Raw genomic sequence first — 25,882 nt, 5'->3', positions numbered from 1 at the left:
TTTTAGGGTTACGGTTCCTTTTACTGGAAGAGAATATAATAACACTTACTCGCAATAAGCACCTGTAAAGGTGGCTGGGCATATGCAAGCGTATCTATCCACTGCATCTACACAGGAACCCCCATTCAGACACCGATGATGTTGGCAATCATCCACATCAGTTTCACAGTTTCTGCCGGTGTATCCAGAAAAGCAAGTACACAGGTAGTCAGTGCCCAAGTCTGTATACAAGCCATGGACACAGATTTTGACTTCACAAAGCAATCCCTTCCATCCTGCTGCACATACACAGCTGAAGGCATTAAATAAATCCTGACACTGACCATGCTGGCAGGAAGCCTCACCACACACATCTCTTCCTCTACAGCCCACTTCCACCGGACCCGACTGGTTTCTAATGAACGATTGAGGAAATATCTGGTCAGCAAATGGGAGATATAAGCCTCCAATGGAAACCTGTCCAAGGCAACCAGTGTAATTCCCAGCCAGTGTAACTGGGGTGTCTTCTGCCAGGAAGTTCAAGCTACCAGTGTTGCCTTGTAGAGTCATATTCTGCCCATTGTCCAAATTTATTATCCATTGTGAAGGCACCTTTGAAGGGTATTTCATAAATATCACAAGTCTGTGCCACAAAGCGTCCGACACCATTATCTTTCTATCAGAGTGGACCGTTTCCACACTGTTTCCGCTCTGTATAGTGACCAGCAGATAACCCGCTTGGATGATGATGGAAATAGAGTCCAGATCTTTGAAGGCTTGGAGCAATACAGCATGTTTATCTCTGGTTCTGAAGTCCAAAGAGACAGAAGTGAGCTGTACGTTGGATGAAATGTTGGGAGTGAATATCACTGAGCTCTGCTCTCTGAAAGTTGCATTGACGAGACCTGCCAATATGACACAAGTAACATAAGATGATCTTAGCGGAGAACTGAAATTATGAAGACTATATCAATATAAGTAACAATTTAAAATAATTTATGGTAAGTAAAGCTGTAGTACATATGCTTAATTTAAAATAACTTTAAAAACTGAATAAAGGCTTTATGTACAATATTAGAGGTTCTACATTTCTGTCATTTTTTATTTTATTCTGCAAATTCTTTACTCTGGAGATCTTTGCAAATATTTCCAGATCTTGTAGAACATGATGCGTAACATAATATAATACTATCGAAAATGAAATCTCCATACATGTATACCCTCCAGGAATGTCATGGCAGGTGGACTCTGGTGGGCAAGGTCTATGGTGACACCACACGGGCTCCTCACATGTTGGCCCAGTGAAGTTTGCTGAGCAGTTGCAGGTGAAGTCATTCCAGGTTACGGTGCAGGTGCCATCATTTTTGCATGGGTCAGACTAGGAACAGAAAAATTGTTAATGTACTGAAATGTACACAACCCAATTTCTTACTACTGTGACCAGACCATATTTTAGATTTGACAAATTTACCATTCTGTAATAGAGTAAAATAAATAACTTTCTTTAATGTAAGTGCACTACAGTATATAGGAAAATGTATTTTCTCCCGGATCATTCTTCTCATTGTTACTTTTACCTAATGTATTCTTGTATATAAGGACACCATGTTTTCTATATATTATACAAGGTATGATTGATTGATTTTTTAAATTTTTATTTTTCAGATACTTCAATTAATATTGGCCCTCAGTCCGAGTTGTTCGCTCGCTAGCTGCTTTTAGCAGCATTGCACACGCTAAGCCGCCGCCCTCTGGGAGTGTATCTTAGCATAGCAGAATTGCGAACGAAAGATTAGCAGAATTGCGAATAGAAATTTCTTAGCAGTTTCTGAGTAGCTCGAGACTTACTCCTACATTGCGATCAGTTCAGTCAGTTTCGTTCCTGGTTTGACGTCACAAACACACCCAGCGTTCGCCCAGACACTCCCCCGTTTCTTCAGACACTCCCGCGTTTTTCCCAGAAACGCCAGCGTTTTTTCGCACACTCCCAGAAAACGGCCAGTTTCCGCCCAGAAACACCCACTTCCTGTCAATCACACTACGATCACCAGAACGATGAAAAATCCTCGTTATGCCGTGAGTAAAATACCTAACTTTTGTGTAAAAAAACTAAGCGCATGCGCTCTGTGAACCTTGCGCATGCGCAGTAAGCGACTAATCGCAGTATAGCGATAATCGGCAACGAGCGAACAACTCGGATTGACCCCCATTGTTTGTAAACAGTGTAACAGTGTTACGCCGAGCAGGGCTTCTCTCTGGAGCCTTGTACAACAGATAGAGAGGAGCAGCAGTCTATGTATGATGTCAGGGTGGTGGAAAAAAATCTGTTTTCTGGGATATACTGATCTTTTAAAATATTTTATCATTAAACCAAACCTGAACTGATCGTTGAATAATGCCTGACCTTTATTCAGCAGTACCCAAACCCAATAATCTCCACTGTTTTTACAAATACAATTGTATCTCTCTTTTTGCTTCATCTGTCAATAGAATTCCTAGTCCTACGTAGTGGCTTTAAATGGTTAGTGGTCATCATCTTTTTGCTTCATCTGTCAGCTCAGACTTCTCATGCCTAAAAAGTTTTATTGCAGTAGATTTCAAATGAATTGTTTTTGTTGTTTCATTTAAGACTTTTATTAGTACAGTAGAAGTCCTAGTTCTACCAGTGACGTGCGGTGGGGTGAGGCAGAGCCTTTTCTGTCATACTATCATTTCAGCTACAGTTTTGACCATATAAAATTTATGAAAAACACAAAGAATAAATTAGAAATATCTTCTTTGTATTATTCTAATAATTTTTATAGTCAAAACTCTGGAGTAAAAAGTCTATAGCAGGTGAGGCAGTGCCGCCCCTGGCTACCTTTTCCGCAAGTCTCAGTGGCAAACGCAGGATTGCTAGAGGGGGGTTTCCAAATGCAGTACATAATATCCCACTCTGTAGAACTCTAGAGCAAGTGCGGGAGTCTGTGGGAGCAGTAGAAGAACCCAGTAATGACCCTGGACATTAATGTAAACATTGGTCTTTTTATACACTGTATACTGTATGGAAAATAAGAATTTACTTACCGATAATTCTATTTCTCGGAGTCCGTAGTGGATGCTGGGGTTCCTGAAAGGACCATGGGGAATAGCGGCTCCGCAGGAGACAGGGCACAAAAGTAAAGCTTTCCGATCAGGTGGTGTGCACTGGCTCCTCCCCCTATGACCCTCCTCCAAGCCAGTTAGGTACTGTGCCCGGACGAGCGTACACAATAAGGGAGGAATTTTGAATCCCGGGTAAGACTCATACCAGCCACACCAATCACACCGTACAACTTGTGATCTAAACCCAGTTAACAGTATGATAACAGCGGAGCCTCTGAAAAGATGGCTCACACCAATAATAACCCGATTTTTGTAACTATGTACAAGTATTGCAGATAATCCGCACTTGGGATGGGCGCCCAGCATCCACTACGGACTCCGAGAAATAGAATTATCGGTAAGTAAATTCTTATTTTCTCTATCGTCCTAGTGGATGCTGGGGTTCCTGAAAGGACCATGGGGATTATACCAAAGCTCCCAAACGGGCGGGAGAGTGCGGATGACTCTGCAGCACCGAATGAGAGAACTCCAGGTCCTCCTTAGCCAGGGTATCAAATTTGTAGAATTTAGCAAACGTGTTTGCCCCTGACCAAGTAGCTGCTCGGCAAAGTTGTAAAGCCGAGACCCCTCGGGCAGCCGCCCAAGATGAGCCCCCCTTCCTTGTGGAATGGGCATTTACATATTTTGGCTGTGGCAGGCCTGCCACAGAATGTGCAAGCTGAATTGTATTACACATCCAACTAGTAATAGTCTGCATAGAAGCAAGAGCACCCAGTTTGTTGGGTGCATACAGGATAACAGCAAGTCAGTTTTCCTGACTCCAGCCGTCCTGGAACATATTTTCAGGGCCCTGACAACATCTAGCAACTTGGAGTCCTCCAAGTCCCTAGTAGGTGCAAGGCACCACAATAAGCTGGTTCAGGTGAAACACTGACACCACCTTAGGGAGAGAACTGGGGACGAGTCCGCAGCTCTGCCCTGTCCGAATGGACAAACAGATATGGGCTTTTTTTGAGAAAAAACCACCAATTTGACACTCGCCTGGTCCAGGCCAGGGCCAAGAGCATGGTCACTTTTCATGTGAGATGCTTCAAATCCACAGATTTGACTGGTTTTAAACCAATGTGATTTGAGGAATCCCAGAACTACGTTGAGATCCCACAGTGCCACTGGAGGCACAAAAGGGGGTTGTATATGCAATACTCCCTTGACAAACTTCTGGACTTCAGGAACTGAAGCCAATTCTTTCTGGAAGAAAATCGACAGGGCCGAAATTTGAACCTTAATGGACCCCAATTTGAGGCCCATAGACACTCCTGTTTGCAGGAAATGCAGGAAACGACCGAGTTGAAATTTCTTTGTGGGGCCTTCCTGGCCTCACACCACGCAACATATTTTCGCCACATGTGGTGATAATGTTGTGCGGTCACCTCCTTTCTGGCTTTGACCAGGGTAGGAATGACCTCTTCCGGAATGCCTTTTTCCCTTAGGATCCGGCTTTCCACCGCCATGCCGACAAACGCAGCTGCGGTAAGTCTTGGAACAGACATGGTACTTGCTGAAGCAAGTCCGTTCTTAGCGGCAGAGGCCATAAGACCTCTGTAAGCATCTCTTGAAGTTCCGGGTACCAAGTCCTTCTTGGCCAATCCGGAGCCATGAGTATAGTTCTTACTCCTCTACGTCTTATAATTCTCAGCACCTTAGGTATGAGAAGCAGAGGAGGGAACACATACACCGACTGGTACACCCACGGTGTTACCAAAACGTCCACAGCTATTGCCTGAGGGTCTCTTGACCTGGCGCAATACCTGTCCCGTTTTTTGTTCAGACGGGACGCCATCATGTCCACCTTTGGTATTTCCCAACGGTTTACAATCATGTGGAAAAAACTTCCCGATGAAGTTTCCACTCTCCCGGGTGGAGGTCGTGCCTGCTGAGGAAGTCTGCTTCCCAGTTTCCATTCCCGGGATGAAACACTGCTGACAGTGCTATCACATGATTTTCCGCCCAGCGAAAAGTCCTTGCAGTTTTTGCCATTGCCCTCCTGCTTCTTGTGTCGCCCTGTCTGTTTACGTGGGCGACTGCCGTGATGTTTTTCCCACTGGATCAATACCGGCTGACCTTGAAGCAGAGGTCTTGCTAAGCTTAGAGCATTATAAATTTACCCTTAGCTCCAGTATATTTATGTGGAGAAAAGTCTCCAGACTTGATCACACTCCCTGGAAATTTTTTCCTTGTGTGACTGCTCCCCAGCCTCTCGGGCTGGGCTCCGTGGTCACCAGCATCCAATCCTGAATGCCGAATCTGCGGCCCTCTAGAAGATGAGCACTCTATAACCACCACAGGAGAGACACCCTTGTCCTTGGATATAGGGTTATCCGCTGATGCATCTGAAGATGCGATCCGGACCATTTGTCCAGCAGATCCCACTGAAAAGTTCTTGCGTGAAATCTGCCGAATGGAATTGCTTCGTAGGAAGCCACCATTTTTACCAGGACCCTTGTGCAATGATGCACTGTTTTTAGGAGGTTCCTGACTAGCTCGGATAACTCCCTGGCTTTCTCTTCCGGGAGAAACACCTTTTTCTGGACTGTGTCCAGAATCATCCCTAGGCACAGCAGACGTGTCGTCGGGATCAGCTGCGATTTTGGAATATTTAGAATCCACCCGTGCTGTTGTAGCAGTATCCGAGATAGTGCTACTCCGACCTCCAACTGTTCCCTGGACTATGCCCTTATCAGGAGATCGTCCAAGTAAGGGGTAATTAAGACGCCTTTTCTTCGAAGAAGAATCATCATTTCGGCCATTACCTTGGTAAAGACCCGGGGTGCCGTGGACAATCCAAACGGCAGCGTCTGAACTGATAGTGACAGTTCTGCACCACGAACCTGAGGTACCCTTAGTGAGAAGGGCAAATTTGGGACATAGAGGTAAGCATCCCTGATGTCCCGGGACACTATATAGTCCCCTTCTTCCTGGTTCGTTATCACTGCTCTGAGTGACTCCATCTTGATTTGAACCTTTGTAAGTGTTCAAAATTTTTTTTAGAATAAGTCTCACCTAGCCTTCTGGCTTCAGTACCACAATATAGTGTGGAATAATACCCCTTTTCTTGTAGTAGGAGGGGTAATTTAATTATCACCTGCTGGGAATACAGCTTGTGAATTTTTTCCCATACTGCCTCCTTGTCGGAGGGAGACCTTGGTAAAGCAGACTTCAGGAGCCTGCGAAGGGGAAACGTCTCGACATTCCAATCTGTACCCCTGGGATACTACTTGTAGGATCCAGGGGTCCTGTACGGTCTCAGCGCCATGCTGAGAACTTGTCAGAAGCGGTGGAACGCTTCTGTTCCTGGGAATGGGCTGCCTGCTGCAGTCTTCTTCCCTTTCCTCTATCCCTGGGCAGATATGATCTTATAGGGACGAAAGGACCGAGGCTGAAAAGACGGTGTCTTTTTCTGCAGAGATGTGACTTAGGGTAAAAACGGCGGATTTTCCAGCAGTTGCCGTGGCCACCAGGTCCGATGGACCGACCCCAAATAACTCCTCTTCCTTTATACGGCAATACACCTTTGTGCCGTTTGGAATCTGCATCACCTGACCACTGTCGTGTCCATAACATCTTCTGGCAGATATGGACATCGCATTTACTCTTGATGCCAGAGTGCAAATATCCCTCTGTGCATCTCGCATATATAGAAATACATCCTTTAAATGCTCTATAGTCAATAAAATACTGTCCCTGTCAAGGGTATCAATATTTTTAGTCAGGGAATCCGACCAAGCCACCCCAGCTCTGCACATCCAGGCTGAGGCGATCGCTGGTCGCAGTATAACACCAGTATGTGTGTATATACTTTTTATGATATTTTCCAGCCTCCTGTCAGCTGATCCTTGAGGACGGCCCTATCTATAGACGGTACCGCCACTTGTTTTGATAAGCGTGTGAGCGCCTTATCCACCCTAAGGGGTGTTTCCCAACGCGCCCTAACTTCTGGCGGGAAAGGGTATACCGCCCATAATTTTCTATCGGGGGGAACCCACGCATCATCACACACTTTATTTAATTTATCTGATTCAGGAAAAACTACGGTAGTTTTTTCACATCCCACATAATACCCTCTTTTGTGGTACTTGTAGTATCAGAAATATGTAACACCTCCTTCATTGCCTTTAACGTGTGGCCCTAATAAGGAATACGTTTGTTTATTCACCGTCGACACTGGATTCAGTGTCCCTGTCTGTGTCTGTGTCGATCGACTAAAGTAAACGGGCGTTTTAAAACCCCTGACGGTGTTTTTGAGACGTCTGGACCGGTACTAATTGTTTGTCGGCCGTCTCATGTCGTCAACCGACCTTGCAGCGTGTTGACATTATCACGTAATTCCCTAAATAAGCCATCCATTCCGGTGTCGACTCCCTAGAGAGTGACATCACCATTACAGGCAATTGCTCCGCCTCCTCACCAACATCGTCCTCATACATGTCGACACACACGTACCGACACACAGCACACACACAGGGAATGCTCTGATAGAGGACAGGACCCACTAGCCCTTTGGAGAGACAGAGGGAGAGTTTACCAGCACACACCAAAAACGCTATAATTATATAGGGACAACCTTATATAAGTGTTTTCCCTTATAGCATCTTTTTTATATATTTCTAACGCCAAATTAGTGCCCCCCCTCTCTGTTTTAACCCTGTTTCTGTAGTGCAGTGCAGGGGAGAGCCTGGGAGCCTTCCCTCCAGCCTTTCTGTGAGGGAAAATGGCGCTGTGTGCTGAGGAGATAGGCCCCGCCCCTTTTTCGGCGGCCTCGTCTCCCGCTCTTAACGGATTCTGGCAGGGGTTAAATATCTCCATATAGCCTCCGGAGGCTATATGTGAGGTATTTTTAGCCAAAATAGGTATTCATTTGCCTCCCAGGGCGCCCCCCTCCCAGCGCCCTGCACCCTCAGTGACTGCCGTGTGAAGTGTGCTGAGAGGAAAATGGCGCACAGCTGCAGTGCTGTGCGCTACCTTTAGAAGACTGAGGAGTCTTCTGCCGCCGATTCTGGACCTCTTCTTACTTCAGCATCTGCAAGGGGGCCGGCGGCAAGGCTCCGGTGACCATCCAGGCTGTACCTGTGATCGTCCCTCTGGAGCTGATGTCCAGTAGCCAAGAAGCCAATCCATCCTGCACGCAGGTGAGTTCACTTCTTCTCCCCTAAGTCCCTCGTTGCAGTGATCCTGTTGCCAGCAGGACTCACTGTAAAATAAAAAACCTAAGCTAAACTTTTCTAAGCAGCTCTTTAGGAGAGCCACCTAGATTGCACCCTTCTCGGCCGGGCACAAAAATCTAACTGGCTTGGAGGAGGGTCATAGGGGGAGGAGCCAGTGCACACCACCTGATCGGAAAGCTTTACTTTTGTGCCCTGTCTCCTGCGGAGCCGCTATTCCCCATGGTCCTTTCAGGAACCCCAGCATCCACTAGGACGATAGAGAAAACAGTATTAATATTTAACACTATATATGCAGAATACTGCACTTTCTAAGCACAAATTCTCCCACCTCATGGTAAGGCTCCTGTTTCTTCTTCCTGGTAGCTACTCTCTGGTCTAGTACACTGATTCACAGACTCAGTGACTCAGATCCACACACACAGCAAACTTGGTAGAAGAAGCTGCTGCCACTGGTCATGTCTCTTAAACTGCATGATGTGGTGGCAGCTCTAGTAATTGTATTATATATTATTGCTATTGTCATAATTTGAGCCACTTGCCAAGAGGAGGAGGGGTTTCTGGTCAACTGGAAACCCCCCTGCGTTTGCCTATGAGTCTCTTATCAAAACTCACCAAATTTCCAGGAGTTTATACTGCTGCTCCTTTGCATAATGCCCACATGCACCCTTTGGCTCATGTATTGTGTATAAATCTGGCTCTGGTACTAGTCAGTGCCTCCTGACCAATTTACCTCACCGCACGTCCCTGACTACGTAGTGGCTTTAAATGGTTAGTGGTCATCATAGAAGTATGAAGAGAGAGAGTGAGAAGATGAAACTCATAATAGTTAATTAAATGACTGCACTTACTTCAGTCATGTGGGATGCCAGCCGAACTCTGACTTTTTTTTTTAAAGGGGTGATTATTTACTGCCCCTTTAAAAGAAGGTCAGAGTTCGGTCGGCATTCCGCACATCTGGCGAACTTGGACTCCATTACATCCCGCCCCATGCATTTTACAACAAACATAGCAAACAGGTGATTAGGAATATTTTCAATAATATTCTCATACTTGTGTGGGCACACCCATTTCTTTTTTTAGTGTATGGAGTATACAATTTCTTTATTAAAACAAAACGACTGGTAATAAATAATAAAAAGTACAAATATGTAATATTATTAGTTTCTACATACTTACAAGACACGTATTATCAGATACACATCCCTCTGTTAAATTGCTTATAGAACCGTGGAAAGAAGCAATTGCTTCATAGCCTGGTGGGAAAAACTCCAGCCGATAGCCATTGATTCTCAAGTCTTGAAGACATCCTTTAAAATATCCCCCCCACTGATCAATATTTCCTCCTGGGGGCATTCCTCCAACAAGTACTGTATCAGCTGCTGAAATTGATACTGGTAGACGCTGTCCCAGTTCCTTCTCAAAACTGTTATCACTGACTACCACTTGCCCATCTTTGAATGATACACTGATCGGGTGCTTCTGGCCATCGCTAGTATTTTCTTTGAAAGACAGAGTCTTGCCAGAGAGCATTGTAACGTGAATCTGTCCAGATTTCAGATAAATCGTCAAGTAATCCTCAGTACCATTACTGATCTGTAGCAGGAGGCCATCTGGTTTAAGAGTCCTGATAAAGGCAGAAACATTAAACGTGTCTCCAATGAGCTGGGAGATTGTAAAGTTGGCAAAACTAGGAATATTTTCCCTGAAGAACGTACCAGATGCGTATTCTATGCAAATAAAGGGAAAAGGAAACATAAATCAACCAGGGAGATTGAACAGTTGGTATAAACAGAATAAGATAAAAAAAAAAACTTTGTGCAAGTTTAAGAGAAAAATGATATAAAAAAGGAGATATATTGAGGGACAGAGTTAGGCCAAATTAGGAGCTAGTCGATAATGATAGGTCACAAAACCACCAAACATTTTAAAAGGCTCAAGAATCCCAGCAAGCTTGTCTTGGCAGTGAACTTTGTACATTGTTTTCTCCGGGAAATCTGTCTATTTACTAAGCCTTGGGTGGAGATAAAGTTGCTGTATAAAGTACCAGCCAATCCAACTGTCATTTTTCAAACACAGCCTGTGGCAGGTCAGTTAGGAGGTGATTGGCTGGTACTTTATCTCCAGCAACTTTATCTCCATCCAAGGCTTAGTAAATAGACCCCTTAGTCCTGGGAAATGGTTATGATAGAATAGGTCAACAGTAAAAAGGCAAAAGGCTGACAGTGTCTATGTCGACAACAAAGGGTCAAAATGCACAAGGTCGACGTGTGAAAAAGGTTGACACAATGAAAAGGTCGAAACATGAAAAGTTCAACATGAGTTTTTCATGTTTTTTTTGTGTCAAATTGTAGCTTCCAGAACATGAAACCCCAATTAGTGTACTACTTCAGTCGCCATGCTTAGGTCAAGGTGCCTCGCTCCGCTACCGCAGTGCTCGGCACAGGTTACCATTCCCATTTGTAGTCCAAGTGGATGGTAGTGTATGAAAAAGTTGACATTTTTTTTTTTTAAATTCCCAAAAACTCATGTTGACCATAGTTTGTGTTGACCATGTCGACCATTTGGTGTTGACCTATTGACTGTCGACCTATCATCCGGATACCTTGGGAAGGTGGGAGGCAATATCTTAGCTCTGCTACTTAACCTTTTTTTATATTGCTTATGCTGGCCATACATCAGGACGACTCTCATCCGATACGATTTGTAACACGATTTCCCTTCACCTCCCGGCAGCTCCTGGACACACAATTTTTTTAATTTCTTTTTTAAACACGATGTACATATGATGTGCATACGATCTTACAACCCACCGTATGCCCCCATATGACGGATTGACTCACGACCCAGTGTATGCCTCACAAAAAACACAAAATCATCTGACAGATGTGGGCTAAATTTACATAGGGGTCTGGCCTTGACTAGTGGGTTTAATATAAAGCAGAAGCCATTTTAGCTCTGTGCACTTCTGTTTGTTCTGTGACTAGTGAGGCTTGGTTTCTACCCTGCCGAACGCTCCACATTGCTAGCTACTGTGCATTGCTTTGTTTTTTCTTGCAACACAAAGTGCTTTATCCTGCTCTATTTCCTGTGCTCTCTTCTGCATTTTGTGGTGATGGATCCCTCTCGCTACAGAGCTATGACGTCCTATGCTGTGCTCAAGCTGAGTGAGGAGAGAAAGAGAGGACCCAGCATAGGAGGGAGAGCCGATCCTACATGCCCCTGCTGTTGGATATTAAGGAGAATAACCCAGAAGATTATCGCAACTTCCTGCGAATTAACGACGCCATCTTCCAGGAGTTATTGCTTTTGGTGACCCCCTATATCCGGAGGCAGGACACAGAGTTCCGGAGGACCATCCCTGCTGAGGAGAGGCTTGCAGCTGGGATGCGGTCAACATCCCGCTGGACGGGATCCCGGCGGTAGAAATACCGACGCCGGAATCCCGACAGCCACAATCCCGACATATTCTCGCTCCGTGGGTGTCCACGACACCCATAGAGGGAGAATATAATAGTGCCCGCAGCGTGGCGAGCGAAGCAAGCCCGCAAGGGGCTGCGTTCCGCTCGCCACCCCTGTCGGGATTGTGTGGTCGGGATTTCGACCGCCGGGATCCCGTCCAGCGGCATTACGTACTGATCCCTAGCAGCTATGCTGCAGTACCTGGCTACGGGATGGTTGTTTGATGACCTCAAGTTTGGGACCCTCATCTCCACTCAAGCTTTGGGGTGCATTAACCCTGAGACCTGCATGCAGGGGTGCCGATTTATGTGTTTGCTGGTGGGTGCCGCATGACGTAATTACGTTACACGTGATGTAATGGCATCATGCCGCGGATGCACACGCAAAAGACCAGGAAGCTGACTGTGAGCTTAGTGTGGAGCCACGGGCCGAGGAATTTCCAGCCCGCGGCTCCACCCCCTGCTCACAGTCAGCCTCCTGGTCTCTTGTGTATTCGGCGACTGAGGGGACTGTCGGCTGGGGGAAGCTGCAGTGCCGTGCCCAGGGGGGGGGGAGGGGGGGTGGAGCCACCGATCCTCCACTCGCTAGGCCAGACTGCAGGGTCATCAAAGGGTGTACTAGGCAAGCCCTAACCCCTTTTGTCACCGCCCCCCATTTCTCTTTCCTGTGTCACAAGCCTAGTATTGGGAGGGGGAATCGAGCAGGTGACCTTATAAGCAGCACCCCCTAAATGTCACACAAGCTGTGGGGCAACCCCAAGAAAGATGATCCCTATATATCTTTTAAAAAAAAATACAGCAGCACATTTCACCCACATGATGCTCAGATCTTTAATGAGAGATAGACCCAACACCGGCCGCATACAGTCCAGCGTTCGGAGCTGCAGAAGAGCATGAGCGGCACACTACCCATGATCTACCCCTGGTGCCAGGATTAGGGGGCAGAGAGGTAGCACATTAGACTGTTGCAGACATGCGAGTGGAATTATACACCTCCTCCTTGTTGTAACACCCCATCCAGGAGTAACCCGAGCTGCAATCCATCAAACAGCCCATCTACCCTGACAACATGGCGGCTCTGCTGGTAAACTTACCTGCCGGGAGCTGCACATTGACCAGCCCTCCATGGCCACCTCCCGCCTTGATCCAGGGGTTCACCTTGGGCGGAGGAGCCTCCACAAACTCCTTGAACCCCAGTGCTTCATTGTCCTCCTGCCCCAGCTCCTGCTTCCCTCCCTCCAGTGGCCGACTTTCCTTCACCTCGCTGTCCGCTGGAGGTGACGGCGGCTGCTGCTGTAGGGGCGGCGGTGCCCGGAGCTCCACTGAGACTATGCTGCGCTCACCCCTGCAAGCGGCTCATGTGGTGTATATACACCACATGAGCCGCCAGCGTGGGTGAGCGCAGCATAGTGTCAGCGGAGCTCCGAGCACGGCACTACAGCTTCCCCAGCAGACACTCAATGAGCCGCCAGCAGGGGTGAGCACAGGCGGTGACTATAAAGACCTGCACAGAGTCTGGTGGGCAGACCTGTGGGTGCTCATCATTTTCCGTGGGTGCTCAGGCCTGGGAGCACCTATGGAATCGGCGACTAAGCCTGCAAGGCTATCGTCAAGTTACTGCAGTTCTGTTATTTTTAAGGTAAGGGAAAAAAACACATACCACCCTATTTTATAGTGAAACCACAAACATGTTTTATTAATTTTTTTACAATTTTTTCCCCCCCAAAATATTTTTATTGTGAGAAAATTCTTGGAGATGTACAACCATATAGGAGAGGCAATATGGTTGATAAACATACACAAACAATAAAGCATTATTACAAATAATGAGTAAAGAGAAACAGAGGTGTACATCCAGATAGATCCGTAATAGGGAAATAACATATCAATACACTTTCTCATTTTTCTATATATAGAAAACTAAAAACAGTATAGTTAGCTGGGGGGAACAAAGAAAGGGGAGATAATACAAAATTACCTTAATGGCAAATGTCATAGGTTGTAAAACATGTTGCAGTTGGTACTGGATACGATTTTTAACATGTGGTGAACTTTAACCACTGAAGTGACGATTTTGTTTTCCCCAAAAACGCTTACAAATGGTGTTTGATTTTTTTCTTTTCGTTTTGTTTACTTGCTAAAGTTTAAAAAAAAATTGTAATGATATATTGAAATGTTTTATAAAAAATAAATAAATATATATATATATATATATATATACACACACACACACTTAGAGGCTGTTTTGCAATCCCGCCACCCATCCCCATAGGCACCCATTTTATAATCACTCCATTAACCCCCCCCTTCGTTGTCCAGTGTAATTTGATTGTTATTTTAACCCCCACACATACACACACACACACACACTCCCCAGCATCATAATTCTTGATTTTATCTCCCTATCTGATGCGACCTTGCCAGGCAAGTGGTTAAGAAATTAAATATTAGTTGCAGTTGAAGAATATCCTGGACAAAACAATTAAAAAGTCTTAAGCAACTACAGTATAATCCAGTCGAATACAGAAAATCATATGCTATAGAAAGTACAAGAATATTAGGAAAGTAAATGCTAGTAAAGCAGTCTTAAACATAGTATGGAAGGGGAATATAACAATAATACAGAACAAGCCTGTAATCAGGTGTGATACAGGTTACCAATAATGTAATAAGCTATCATATTAAACTGATATGTTTGTAGAATTTGAGGAGTTAGCATTACTGCCTCACAGCACTGAGGTCATGGGTACGATTCCCACATAACTGTGCGGAGTTTGTATATTCTCCCCGTACTTGCGTGGGTTTCCTCCGGGTACTCCGGTTTCCTACCACAATCCCAAAAATATACTGGCAGGTGAATGTGTCTGTGTGTACATGTGATAGGGAATATAGATTGTAAGCTCCACTGGGGCAGGGACTGATATGAATGGGCAAATATTCTCTGTAAAGCGCTGCGGAATGTGTGCGCGCTATATAAATAACTGGTAATAATATAAATTGTTGTTTAAATGTGGCCAGCATGGAGTTGAGTAACTGTCCTAACAGACAATCAATCGTCTAATGACAAACCAACAACATTTGGTATCACCCTATACCGCTTCTAGGGAAAATAAAGGAGCAATCTGAGTAAAGAACGTTATAGTCTGTAATTATATATCATATGAATCATGAATAACTTAGGAGATCATATACAGTAAAACAGAAACAATCACATATAAGCTAGAATATTATCATATTAAACAGATATTTTCGTAATAACCGTCATAGATCATAAGACAGTGTTGTTAGCGACATAAAGTGTCAGAGACCTAAAAAAAAATGTTTGAGGAGACATAAGTCGTAGTTTAAATAGGACTAGCATGGAGTTAAGTAACTTTCCTAAGGGAAAATAAATTATCTGGAGACAGGTGAACAAGCTAACAGTCAGACATCATCCCATACCGCTTACAGGGAAGAAAAAGGGGCAATGTGACCCTCCTAGAAATCTGCATCCCATCCCCGGGAATTAAGACCATAAAACCCCGGATAACTAGAAAAATCAGGGGAGCAGACTGTCGCTTGAGGGGTCCCAGGAAATCTCAAGCATCCGAAAGCACAGGTGTGTAGCCAAAGATGGAAATAGGAGAGAGAGCATTAAACAAATTGTGTTGCTCAAATTTCCTAGCCCCACCTCCCCCCACCAGGCACACCAAGGGCTTCAAGGTTGGGACAAGCATCATCATTACCTATGTCAATAGGTGGGGAAGCATGAACCCGAGGATGAGGTAGGTCAGTATTTATCAGTAGAAGTGGTATACTATTACCATCTTCTGGGTTCTTCTGTAAGTCGGGGACAGGTGGTGTAATAGAGCTCAGTCGTGACAGTACTGCTTGCATAGAAACTTGGATACCATCCAGCTTATTACAGATCTGAGATACAAAATAAGCTAGTTGTGGTAATGTCTACACTGGGAAATTTGGCCAGTGAATCCATAGCTAAATCAAGGTGTCGATCAATGAGTGCAGACATTGTAAAGCAGTGAAAATACAATCTTACATGGGCAGTACTGCAGTAGCAGATTGTTTAAAAACAAAAAAACAGTTACCAAAGGGCACGTTAAGGTCTGATAATGACCGTCAGAGCGTACTGTATTTGTAAACAGTCTTGAGTACAGTTAGCTGCTAGATTGCAGGCTAGTATAATACAGTCCCAGCAGTGTAATACAAAAGCAATAACCGGTATTACATTTTGTGAAGATGGATAAACGAAGCAGAGTATATCAACGCTAACAATTGTTACTGCATCAAGATGACAGAAGCCCACTCAAAGGCCATTGCACAGCAGTTTAGCTTGGTGGATGAAGTATTGTGTAGGGCTATTTGAAAGGCTTCTCGTTGGATAATATTAAAAAAGACTGTGGGAGTACAAGTGGCACGAGAACAGTATGAGCTCTGAGTCAGGAGCCGAGTGGGCAACAGCAGCACAGCCAGTTGGATGAGCACTGCGGGCAGAGAGCTCACACAGGTGCTGGGGAGGAGATTATGAGAGATTGCAACAGACACACCATCCAGAGAGCAGAAACCGATTGCCTGATAAGCAAGTGCTGCGGTGGCCGCTGAGAAATATCCTCCTCTGCATAGGTTGTATACCGATTGGAGCCGCGAGCACTACACACTCCGCATACGGGCACCTGTCCCCTCCGCCACACTGTTGCTCCCGATTTGGGATCTAGAAGGTAGGGACCGGCAGGTGCTGCAATTCACTACTGGCACATCAACGGCTGTAGGTTGATTTGGGGTCCGTGCCGTCTTCCCAGCTTCTCAGGGTAGGCAGGGGGTCAATCACTAGGTCACAGCACTCGTGGGTCCCACTCGGCAGAACGCCGCCAGTCAGCAGAGTTCCGGTGTCCGGTTCTGCAGTCCCAGCTCTTTAACCTCTCAGGTGCGGGAGAACCAGCGGTGCAGGACTGCGATGTCCCCAGAGAGAAGTTCAGTGGGTAACAAAGTTACTGGGGATTAGAACAGATGCAGCAAATGGATACTGCCTGGGCAGGTAATGGTGGCAGACCACGCCACTAGCTTATATGGAGGCCAGAATCCTTGTAGGCCGGACTCTGGTGGATATATAGCTTTGATCTCCCTGACAGTCAGCTCGTGAGGTAGAGTAGAACTTCCTTTACATGAGTTTATGTATAGGGTCTCCTTTATGGAGGTTCTGCTTGAGGATGGGGATGGATTCACGCGAGGGGAGACGGAGCTAAAACCGAAATGCGGCCATTGCGATGCTCCACCCACCACAAGTCCTTTTTTTTTTTTTAAATCTTAACCTCAGTGAAAAGGTTTGAGTAAATTGTATCTAAATATATAAAAATTATTACAATATGGGGGACACAATGCCCACAAGACTCATTTTTGGCTTTGTAAGAAACTTTTTCGGTCTGCAAATAGCATGTACAAGTTTCTCAATCTCTGATAAATATAAGACAGTATGCTGCTCGGTGGTTTTGACACAGATTTCAGGGTGGAGAATAAAACACATGCTGCAAGAGCAAACTCAATGGTCCCGACTCCATTGAGTTGCACTTGCCGCATGTGTGTGGCCTTAATCTGGGCCAAAGAGCACCATGCAGCAGACAGTCCTATACTTATCTGGGATTAGGATCCTTGGGAGGAGGGATACAGCACAGTGCAAAAAATACGGACTGTCCTCCTCAGATTCCAGAAGAGCAGAAAATACACTGGGATGAAGGGTAGTGGAGCAGGTTGGTTGGAGGTGGGTGGTGCATCAGCAGGTTGGTTGGAGGAGGTTGGTGGTGCAACAGGATAGTTGGAGTGGGCCGGTTGGAGAGCTGGTTGGTAGGAGGGGGCTGGTTGGGGAGATGGTTGGTAGGAGGCAGTTGTTTGGAGACCAGGTTGGTAGGATGAGGTGGGTGTTGGAGTACGTTGGTAGGTGGAGGTTGTTTGGAAACCAGGTTGATAGTAGAAGGTGGGTGTTGGAGCATGTTGGTAGGAGGAGGTTGTTATAGACCAGGTTGGTAGGTGGAGGTGGGTGCACGACGGTAGGAGGAGATTGGTGGGGGAGCAGGTTGGTAGGAGGGGGCTGGTTGGGGAGCTGGATGGTAGGAGGGGGGGTGTAGTTGAATATTGGTGCAAAGTATGTCTGGGGGTATGTTTGGGTGGAATAATGGGGGAGGGGGCGGCAGGATGGGGAGTAGAGCAGAGGGAGGAACAACGGGGCCGGATGTTATGCTCATCTCTATGGCAGGAGACAGCTGCAGATGTTAATCGATCAAATAACAATCTCTGTTCAGTGTCCATGGCTGGATGCGCATTTCCAGCATGTGTTCCAAATGAGTCACTGTCATCCCCCTGGGCGTGCCGTTTTTTTTGGCACTATTTCTTCGGCTTTGGGTGGGGGGATGGTGAGACTTCTCGAGGGACTTAATTACAGGGTGCTGGGAATAATAGGTGTCTGTTAAAAGAGAAAAAAAAAAACAAATGCATGCATTAATATATATATATATATATATTTTTGTTTCTTTTATAGTTCCCTACAAACACGGAAGAGTGGATAGCCATTCGGGATGAATTTGAGAGCCGTTGGCAATTCCCTAACTACGGAGGAGCTATCGACAGCAAGCATATACGTATTACCCCACCTGCCAACAGCGGGTCATTCTACTATAATTACAAGGGGTACTTCAGCGTGGTTCTAGTGGTGGTGGTGAACACAAACTACGAGTATCTGTTCATAGATGTGGGAGAGAGCGGCCGTGCCTCTGACGGTAGCTTGTTTAAGAACACAGCATTTTACGACCGGCTCACCACCAAGACCTTGAGTTTGCCATCTAGAGAGGCAATGAAGCACAACCTAAACTTCGTGTTCATTGCAGATGAGGCCTTTGCCCCTCACAAGCATGTCATGAAGCCATTCCCGCAAAAGGCCCTCAATAAACAGAAGCGGGTCTTCAATTACCAGCTGACTCGGGAAAGGTGCGTTGTAGAGAACGCCTTTGGGATCTTGAGCAACCGATTCTGGATCTTTCATGCGCCAATTAATTTGGAGGTGGAGAAGACTGACTCGGTGACTGCATGCTTTGTACTGCACAACATCCTACACAAGAAAGCCACCCAGCAAAGGACAGTGGGCACAACTGAGGTGGAAGAACCAGACCATCTGGAAGAGACTGCTTAGTTCTCCTCAGTGGTGTACCACCATAGGCCGAAACCGGGACTGCTCTGGCCAAAAAGATCAGAGAAGAATATGTGACCTACTTCAATGGAGATGGTGCGGTGCCGTGGCAGGAGTAGTACATAAGATAAAGTGAAGGGGAAGTGGAGGGAACTGTGGAACAATTGTCATTGTGGAACAATTGTCATTTCTGCCATTTGAGATTGCTGGGACTCTACGTACTGATAAGGCTTCAGGTGATTCAACCAGATTGATCCTCTTCCTCTGTACTGCCCTCTTCAGAGAACCACAGATTTCCATGAGAACCACAGATCTCCAGACTGGTTCCTGCTGGACTGTGAACAAAATGTGTTCATAGTACCGAAAGGTTGGTGTGATAGTTGTCCTCAGTCCTGTCTCCTGACCTCTTGGACTCTTCGATTTTTTTTTCTAACCCGCAAGACAGATGCTGCTTCATAGTAAGGCTTGCTGTAGGTGAAGAGCTCCTCGTAGGCATGGTTTCTTTTAATCTTGTTTGCATACTCCCGTGACAAAGCACAGGCACTCATGAGATTTATAGAGGTCGATAAATCCGGAGATGAAATTTCTCTCCTGATCCAGAGACATATCTAGAAACAAAAGATAGACATTTTATTGCATGGACATTATTCTGGGCACCCCCAACAGTGGGGATGGCCAGAGGAAATACATTTGTGGCACCCCAAAAATGGGGCCTAACTAGACACTTATTCTTGCCCCCCCCCCCCCCCCAACAGTGGGAGTGGCCAAAGGATATACATTTGTGGATATACACTTGAAAAACATCAGCACAGGAAACCCACATGAGAAGACAACAAATAATGGGAGCCTAACTGGACTCTTATTCTGGCCATCCCCAACAGTGGGGGTGGCCAGAGGAATAAACAATTGTGGTCCCCAAATACTGGGGGCCTTGCTTGACCAAATTTAATATGTTCACTAGTTACATTGTTGTAAATAAAGTTTTAATGGTTTTTACACGAGTCAATTATTGTAAATGTATATGACTGCCTATGTATAGGAGTGTCAAAACAAATTTCACTGACACAAAGGACATTTAAAAAAAACTAGCAGTGTCCTTTGTGTAAATGAAATCCATATTTGGTACTTTAATGTCATATAGTGCACATATATGTACATAACTAGTTTGGGGTAGAGCATCTGTAAAATCACCTTTGCACCATATCAGCATACAAAAAACACATGAGAAGACACTAGCAGGTAATATGCAGTTGGGGTACTGTCTGTTTGTCAGACTGTAACCCAGAGACAAAAGAAAGGTGGACAGTAGCAGTATATAGGGTGTGTCAGAACTGCATAATAAAACATTAGTGGTCAGTGTGTGTGTGTACAAACAGATCAGAGTCTGAAGGGGCTAAAAAAAACCTCCTTTCTAGGCATCAACAAACAATGGTGGACAGTGTGCATTGTTGAAAAGCAATTATACGCACCAGATGCTTTATAATCCTGGCTTGATTCCGGGCTTGAATAGGTGGCGTGCTGCGTGCGCTCCTCTCCTGCCATCAGCGGAACTGAAAAATGGCGGGTGGGAGTATCCAGAAAAATGACACGCAAATGATGCTGATCGAATGTTCCAGTGTACGATGCATCGTATGTGCATAAAACATTGTACACTGGGGGTCAATCCGAGTTAATTGCTAGCTGCCGTTGTTCGCAGCGTAGCGTTCAGTATAAAAAATGGCTAATCTGCGCATGCACCCCAATGCGCACGCGCAACGTACGGGTCCAAAGTTCTTTGTGGTTTTTCACAGGTTCTAGCGAATCTTTCAGTCGAACGGCACAACGCAGGATGATTGACATGAAGTGGGCACTTCTGGGTGGCAACTGACCGTTTTCAGGGAGTGTTTGGAAAAATGCAGGCGTGCCAGGGAAAACGCAGGCGTGGGTGGGCGACCGCTGGGCGGGTGTGTGACGTCAAAAGCCAACCCTCCAACGTTAGAATCAAAGCACACGAAGAGTAAGTCCAGGGCTGGTCATGTTTTGCACAAAATGTTTTTGCAGGCGCTCTGCAGCACAGGCGTTCACACTTCTGCAAAGCGAAAATACACTCCCGGGTGGGCGGCGACAATGCGTTTGCACGGCTGCTAAAAACTGCTAGCGAGCGACCAACTCGGAATGACCACCAATGTGCATACGATTACGACGGATAATATGGGCTACACATATGATCTGAGTATGTGACATTCGACCCACGGGCCTTCGCTTCGCATCGGAATCATACCCAAAACATGCAAGATGTGCTCAGGATGCGTCAAAATTGTACATTCGTATGCGGTATCGACCTAATGTATGGCCAGTATTACTTTCTTACTTCCCTGGACAGTAGATTAGACATAGTAATGGTGTAGCAGAGGTTAACACATAACTAACAATATCTGCAACAGTAAAATGCTCAACAACTGCCAATTGGTTGAAGGCTATCATATGATTCTGTGAAAGTAATTAAAAAAATATTATATTTAAATTGAGTATCTAACATGAGGAGAGAGAACAGATTAACAGACACTAAGTAACCAACCACATACCTTGCAAACAATTTTGACCTATGTATGGTCTGGGGCAATTGCACCTATAGCTGGTCCACTGGTCGATGCAGGGTGCTTCATGGCGACATGGGTTGGAATAGCACCAATCTATTTTTTGGCATCCGAGCTTCATGTCAAATGATCGCTCACTTCTAATGTTCTGTGGCAACAGGATTTTGAAGTCAAATGTGAGATCTTCCAAACAACCAGTAAAGTTTTGCATACTTCGTGTATTGTTTAGCAGAGAGTCTTGAGCAATCCCCCCGATGTGTACTGCAGCAAAGGATTCTGGGAGCTGGTTATCATTCCATGCACCAAAGGGTTGGCTTCTGGAGTAAGAACCGTTTATGTGACCTTCCAGATGAAGATTTAGCTCCAGAGTTAAATTCAAATATACCTCGGCTTTGTACCAATGACCATCATCCACTCTGTGTTCATCAATGACCAAGTAAGAGGAGTTATTGCTGCTGGATACAACGTGCAGCAATCCATTATAAAGCTCAAGTATTAGGAAGTTCTCTTCATTTCCACGGTACAAGATAACCATATTCGGCAAAGTTGTCCTGAACCGTACAGCTATATGGGCAACATTGTCTTCAACACTCCTGTTGCCTTTGTTTTTTACATCTAGCTCATGCAGAATGTATCCGTTAGATGTGAAAGAAAATGTGGTGGGAATGGAACAGTTCCCCCCATAAAATCCCGGTTGACATCTGCAAGTATAACCGTGTGTCTCCCCCTTGTATGTTGGGATGCAGATGCCATCATTCTCACAGCTGTGATTCAAACACCCTTCCAGAGATACAGAGCAGTTTTTACCTCCCCAAGTGGTTCCACCTAGCACAGGGGAAGGACATCTACAGGTATAGTCTGCAACTCCATCTTGACAGCTGGCCCCATTCTGACATGGGCCGCTTTCACAGTCATCAATGTTTTCAGCACAAAGAGTACCTGCACAAATGTAAACAAACATACGTAGTATTATTTAACATTTCCCAAATACTGGAAACACACACACAAAAAAATTAACCACCCTCCGCAGTTACGACCATGTTAATGATAAACAGAGAAAACTATATCTTCAAGGACTTTACTAATTATAAACAGGTTGATTGTTTTGCCATTTCTATGAAAGCAACAAGACAATGGAAAGTATCCTATGAGCCACGAAAACGTGGTTTCGTGAAAAAAAAACAAAAAAAAAACGGGTCTTATTATCGCAATTACGAAAACCAGGCAAAATCCCTATTTTAAGGTAAAATGTCGAGATTTGGTTCAGAACCCCTGGGACACTCCACCTGAATCACTAATTAGGCACTTAGAAGTTTTTTATGATTTTTAATTGGCCAATAATGACATGTCATTGTTGGGGCCAACAAAAATGCAAAGTGATGGAAATTGGGGTACAAGGTATGGAACCGGTACTGTATATTGGGGTGATTTATGACCGGGACAAGTTTTTGTTAGGCTCGCAGGTGGAAAAAATCTGTGTGTGTGCGAAAAATGGGAGTGTGCATATCCCCGATAAGCCATTTTCCCCTCCACTTTCCACGTGGTAGCCGCGCTAAGTTCAGTTGCGGTAAATTACCACATTTTTGCGGCACTTATTTTATACTCATAGCAAACAAAATTCATTTTGAATTGCACTACTGAAGGCCAAAGATCTATATTACATTCACCCTCTCCCCTCCCGGTATGCGGCTAAAATAGCGCCCATCGGGATCCTGGCTGTCTCAATACTGACGCCGGAATCCAGACAGTGGCACTATACCGCAGCTGGAATATCGGCGAAGTAGGCGATTACCCTTCTGTGGGTGTCCACGACACCCATAGAGGGAGTAAGGAACCTGTGGTGTGGCAAGCCCGCAAGGGGCTTTATTGCGCTCGCCCCCCTGCCAGCATTCGGGCGCACGGGATGTAGATGTCGGTATACTGGCATTCAGCATTCCATGCACCAGCATCTTATACCAATCCCCTCCTCCCCTGCCTTATATACATTATTTGTGGACACCCACAGTCTTTCTCTGAAGGGGATCAGCAGCTGATAAACAATCCGTTCTTGCTGGGATCTTAACCAATTTCTAAAATATCACTTCACAAAAAGCCATTTGTTAACGTGATAAAAATGTGTACCTTTGAGAGATACATATTGCAAAAATTTTGCAGAAAGAGGAAAATATTTTATCAAAGAAATGCAGTAACTACGAGACAGGTGATAAAGTTACTAAAAACGGTGTTACAGTATACTTGCTTCTGGTGTCTCTCCTCTGAAACCTCAGCATATCTGACTTATCTCTGACTGGTGGCCGGGAGACCTCCAGTCACTATACCAACGCCAGAACTCCGCCCGGTGGAAAGCCCGACAGTCGGCATGCCGACTGACATGTCCATGACACCCATAGAGTGGGAATTGAACCTGTGGCAAGTGACCGATCCCGCAATGGGCCCCCCTCCCCCGCCGGCAATCCAAACACCGGGATCCCGGCGTCGGAAAGGTGACCCGACCCTCTCTGACAATCTGCAATTTATAATAGATGCCTTGCAACATTGTCTAGCCCTGATCTACCCACCTATACATAGCCACATCTTCACTATTTCAAGACAAAGCCCTATATCTGTACGCTCTGACCTCGTCTGCTTGCTGGGATTAAGGCTCTTGTCGTATATTAGCCTATATAATATCTATTGTGAAAACAAGCTATCCTTGCAACCCTCCGGGGTCACCAACTAGAGTAGCTAGAAGCAGGACTGAATAAGCCCCTATGCAAACTGTGAATCACTCTTATAGATCAGCGGTTCCCAACCCGTGGTACGCATACCCCCGGGGGTACAAAGCGGACTTGTCGGGGAAGGGGGGTACTTAAAAACACTGCCGGTAATGGCGGAAGTCTTCAGCGCCCCCGCCCCCCGGCACATGTGCTGCAGAGCTAGGAGAGCGCCGGGAGACGCACCCGTGGCTGGATGAAGGAGCCCCCGGCGCATGCGCTGTCGCACTAGGACGACGCCGGGTCATGCAGCCGCGGCTGAAGGAAGAGGCCGCCCTGCGGATAAAATGAAAACACAAGCAGGTGCTCACTGTGTTTAACTTTATATGTTATTGAGGCAAAAGGAATATGTAATTCACCTCTAATTTGTCCTGCTGCAGTGACTGAAGTGATTGTATCCACAATTTGTATACCCTTATTTAATCATGCATTTCAGCATGTACATATCTTACTGTTCTTTTTGAACCCTGAAGCATCTGTTTCCTTTAAGAAACCACTCTTTATAGTATGTCTGTTTTGCTCAATTAAATAGCTCTAAGAAGCTGGTTTTAACTGAAGAATTTATTGGCATTTAGCCGCCGCCTATTTCTTTTTTTTGTTTTTGTTTACTGTATGTAAGCATTGCATTGGAGTTTGAGGCCATTAAAGAGTCATTTGATTATTTAGCTAACCTAAGAACATTACTACCTAACAAAAACAAACTTTTCTGCCATGGATGGGTGGATGGGGGGATTTATGAGATGAGGGGGTACTCATAAATGAAAAGCCTAATCAAGGGGTACAAGAGAGAAAAAAGGTTGGGAACCACTGTTCTAGATCATAGTCTTGTACACTAAGGGACTTGTACCATAATGCACTTAAATTAATTGTTGCCCATTTTTGCGGAGGCCCGGTTTAAAAAGAGGAGGTGGGCACCTTTATGACACCATTCATGCCATGAAGTGTGCAGAGGAGGATTTAGACCTCATGGTGCCCTAAGCAAGACACTGATTTGGGACCCCCTTCCTCAAACAATCCATAACACAATATTTTCATTCATGATTTATTACCCTTACATTATTTACCGTTTTCCCTCCTTATATTCAACTTTTTTTTTTTTTTTTGAAAGAATATTTTATTGGGTGAAATAGAATTAGGTTACAACTTGTGAGGGAAATACAGCAGGCTTATTATGAAATCTTAGCCAAACATCGTTATACTGTAACAAGCGTCTGCGGTCTAACATATATCATCGGAGATCAATAGAAGTGTAACTCATTATAACATTGAGATAGAATATAACATTTTATATATGTGGAGAAGAATATACTGGTCAAAAATCTGATAGAAAAAATATGTGTAATAGGTTGTAGGAAAGATGGAAGAAGAAAATAGTATAGAACTTTAGTGATTATGTATGGAGAGAGACAGGAAGGTAGTAAGGGTGCAGATAAAGAGAATAAGAGAAAGAAAGGGGGAGAGAGAGGGTGAGAGAGAGGATGGGGGGAGGTAGGATTAAGGATAGGGATTACAAGATCAGAGATGCAATCATAAGATACAAGTAGTGTGTGTGTGGGGGGGGGGGGTTTGCCAGTCGGGGTGTAGCATCATGCTAGGGGAATTCAGATGATTTTAGATGGTTGACAAGGGAGGTTCGGCG

At 45.2% G+C, this 25,882-nt stretch overlaps 1 protein-coding gene across 1 annotated transcript in view; it reads right to left on the bottom strand.

Moving 5' to 3' along the window:
* The window catches only part of CRB2 (crumbs cell polarity complex component 2), a 298,555-nt gene that overhangs the window by 12,381 nt on the left and 260,292 nt on the right, over positions 1 to 25,882 (bottom strand). The window contains exons 6-9 of the mRNA XM_063938516.1: positions 21,479 to 22,429; positions 9,462 to 10,012; positions 1,192 to 1,357; positions 50 to 884 (exon numbers count right to left, since the gene is read on the bottom strand). Of these exons, the coding sequence (XP_063794586.1) occupies positions 50 to 884; positions 1,192 to 1,357; positions 9,462 to 10,012; positions 21,479 to 22,429 (2,503 nt within the window). The remainder of the gene's footprint in view (positions 1 to 49; positions 885 to 1,191; positions 1,358 to 9,461; positions 10,013 to 21,478; positions 22,430 to 25,882) is intronic.

This window comes from Pseudophryne corroboree, chromosome 8, assembly GCF_028390025.1.
Source record: "Pseudophryne corroboree isolate aPseCor3 chromosome 8, aPseCor3.hap2, whole genome shotgun sequence".
NCBI lineage: Eukaryota > Metazoa > Chordata > Amphibia > Anura > Myobatrachidae > Pseudophryne > Pseudophryne corroboree.
This window is presented reverse-complemented; position numbering and strand designations above follow the sequence as displayed.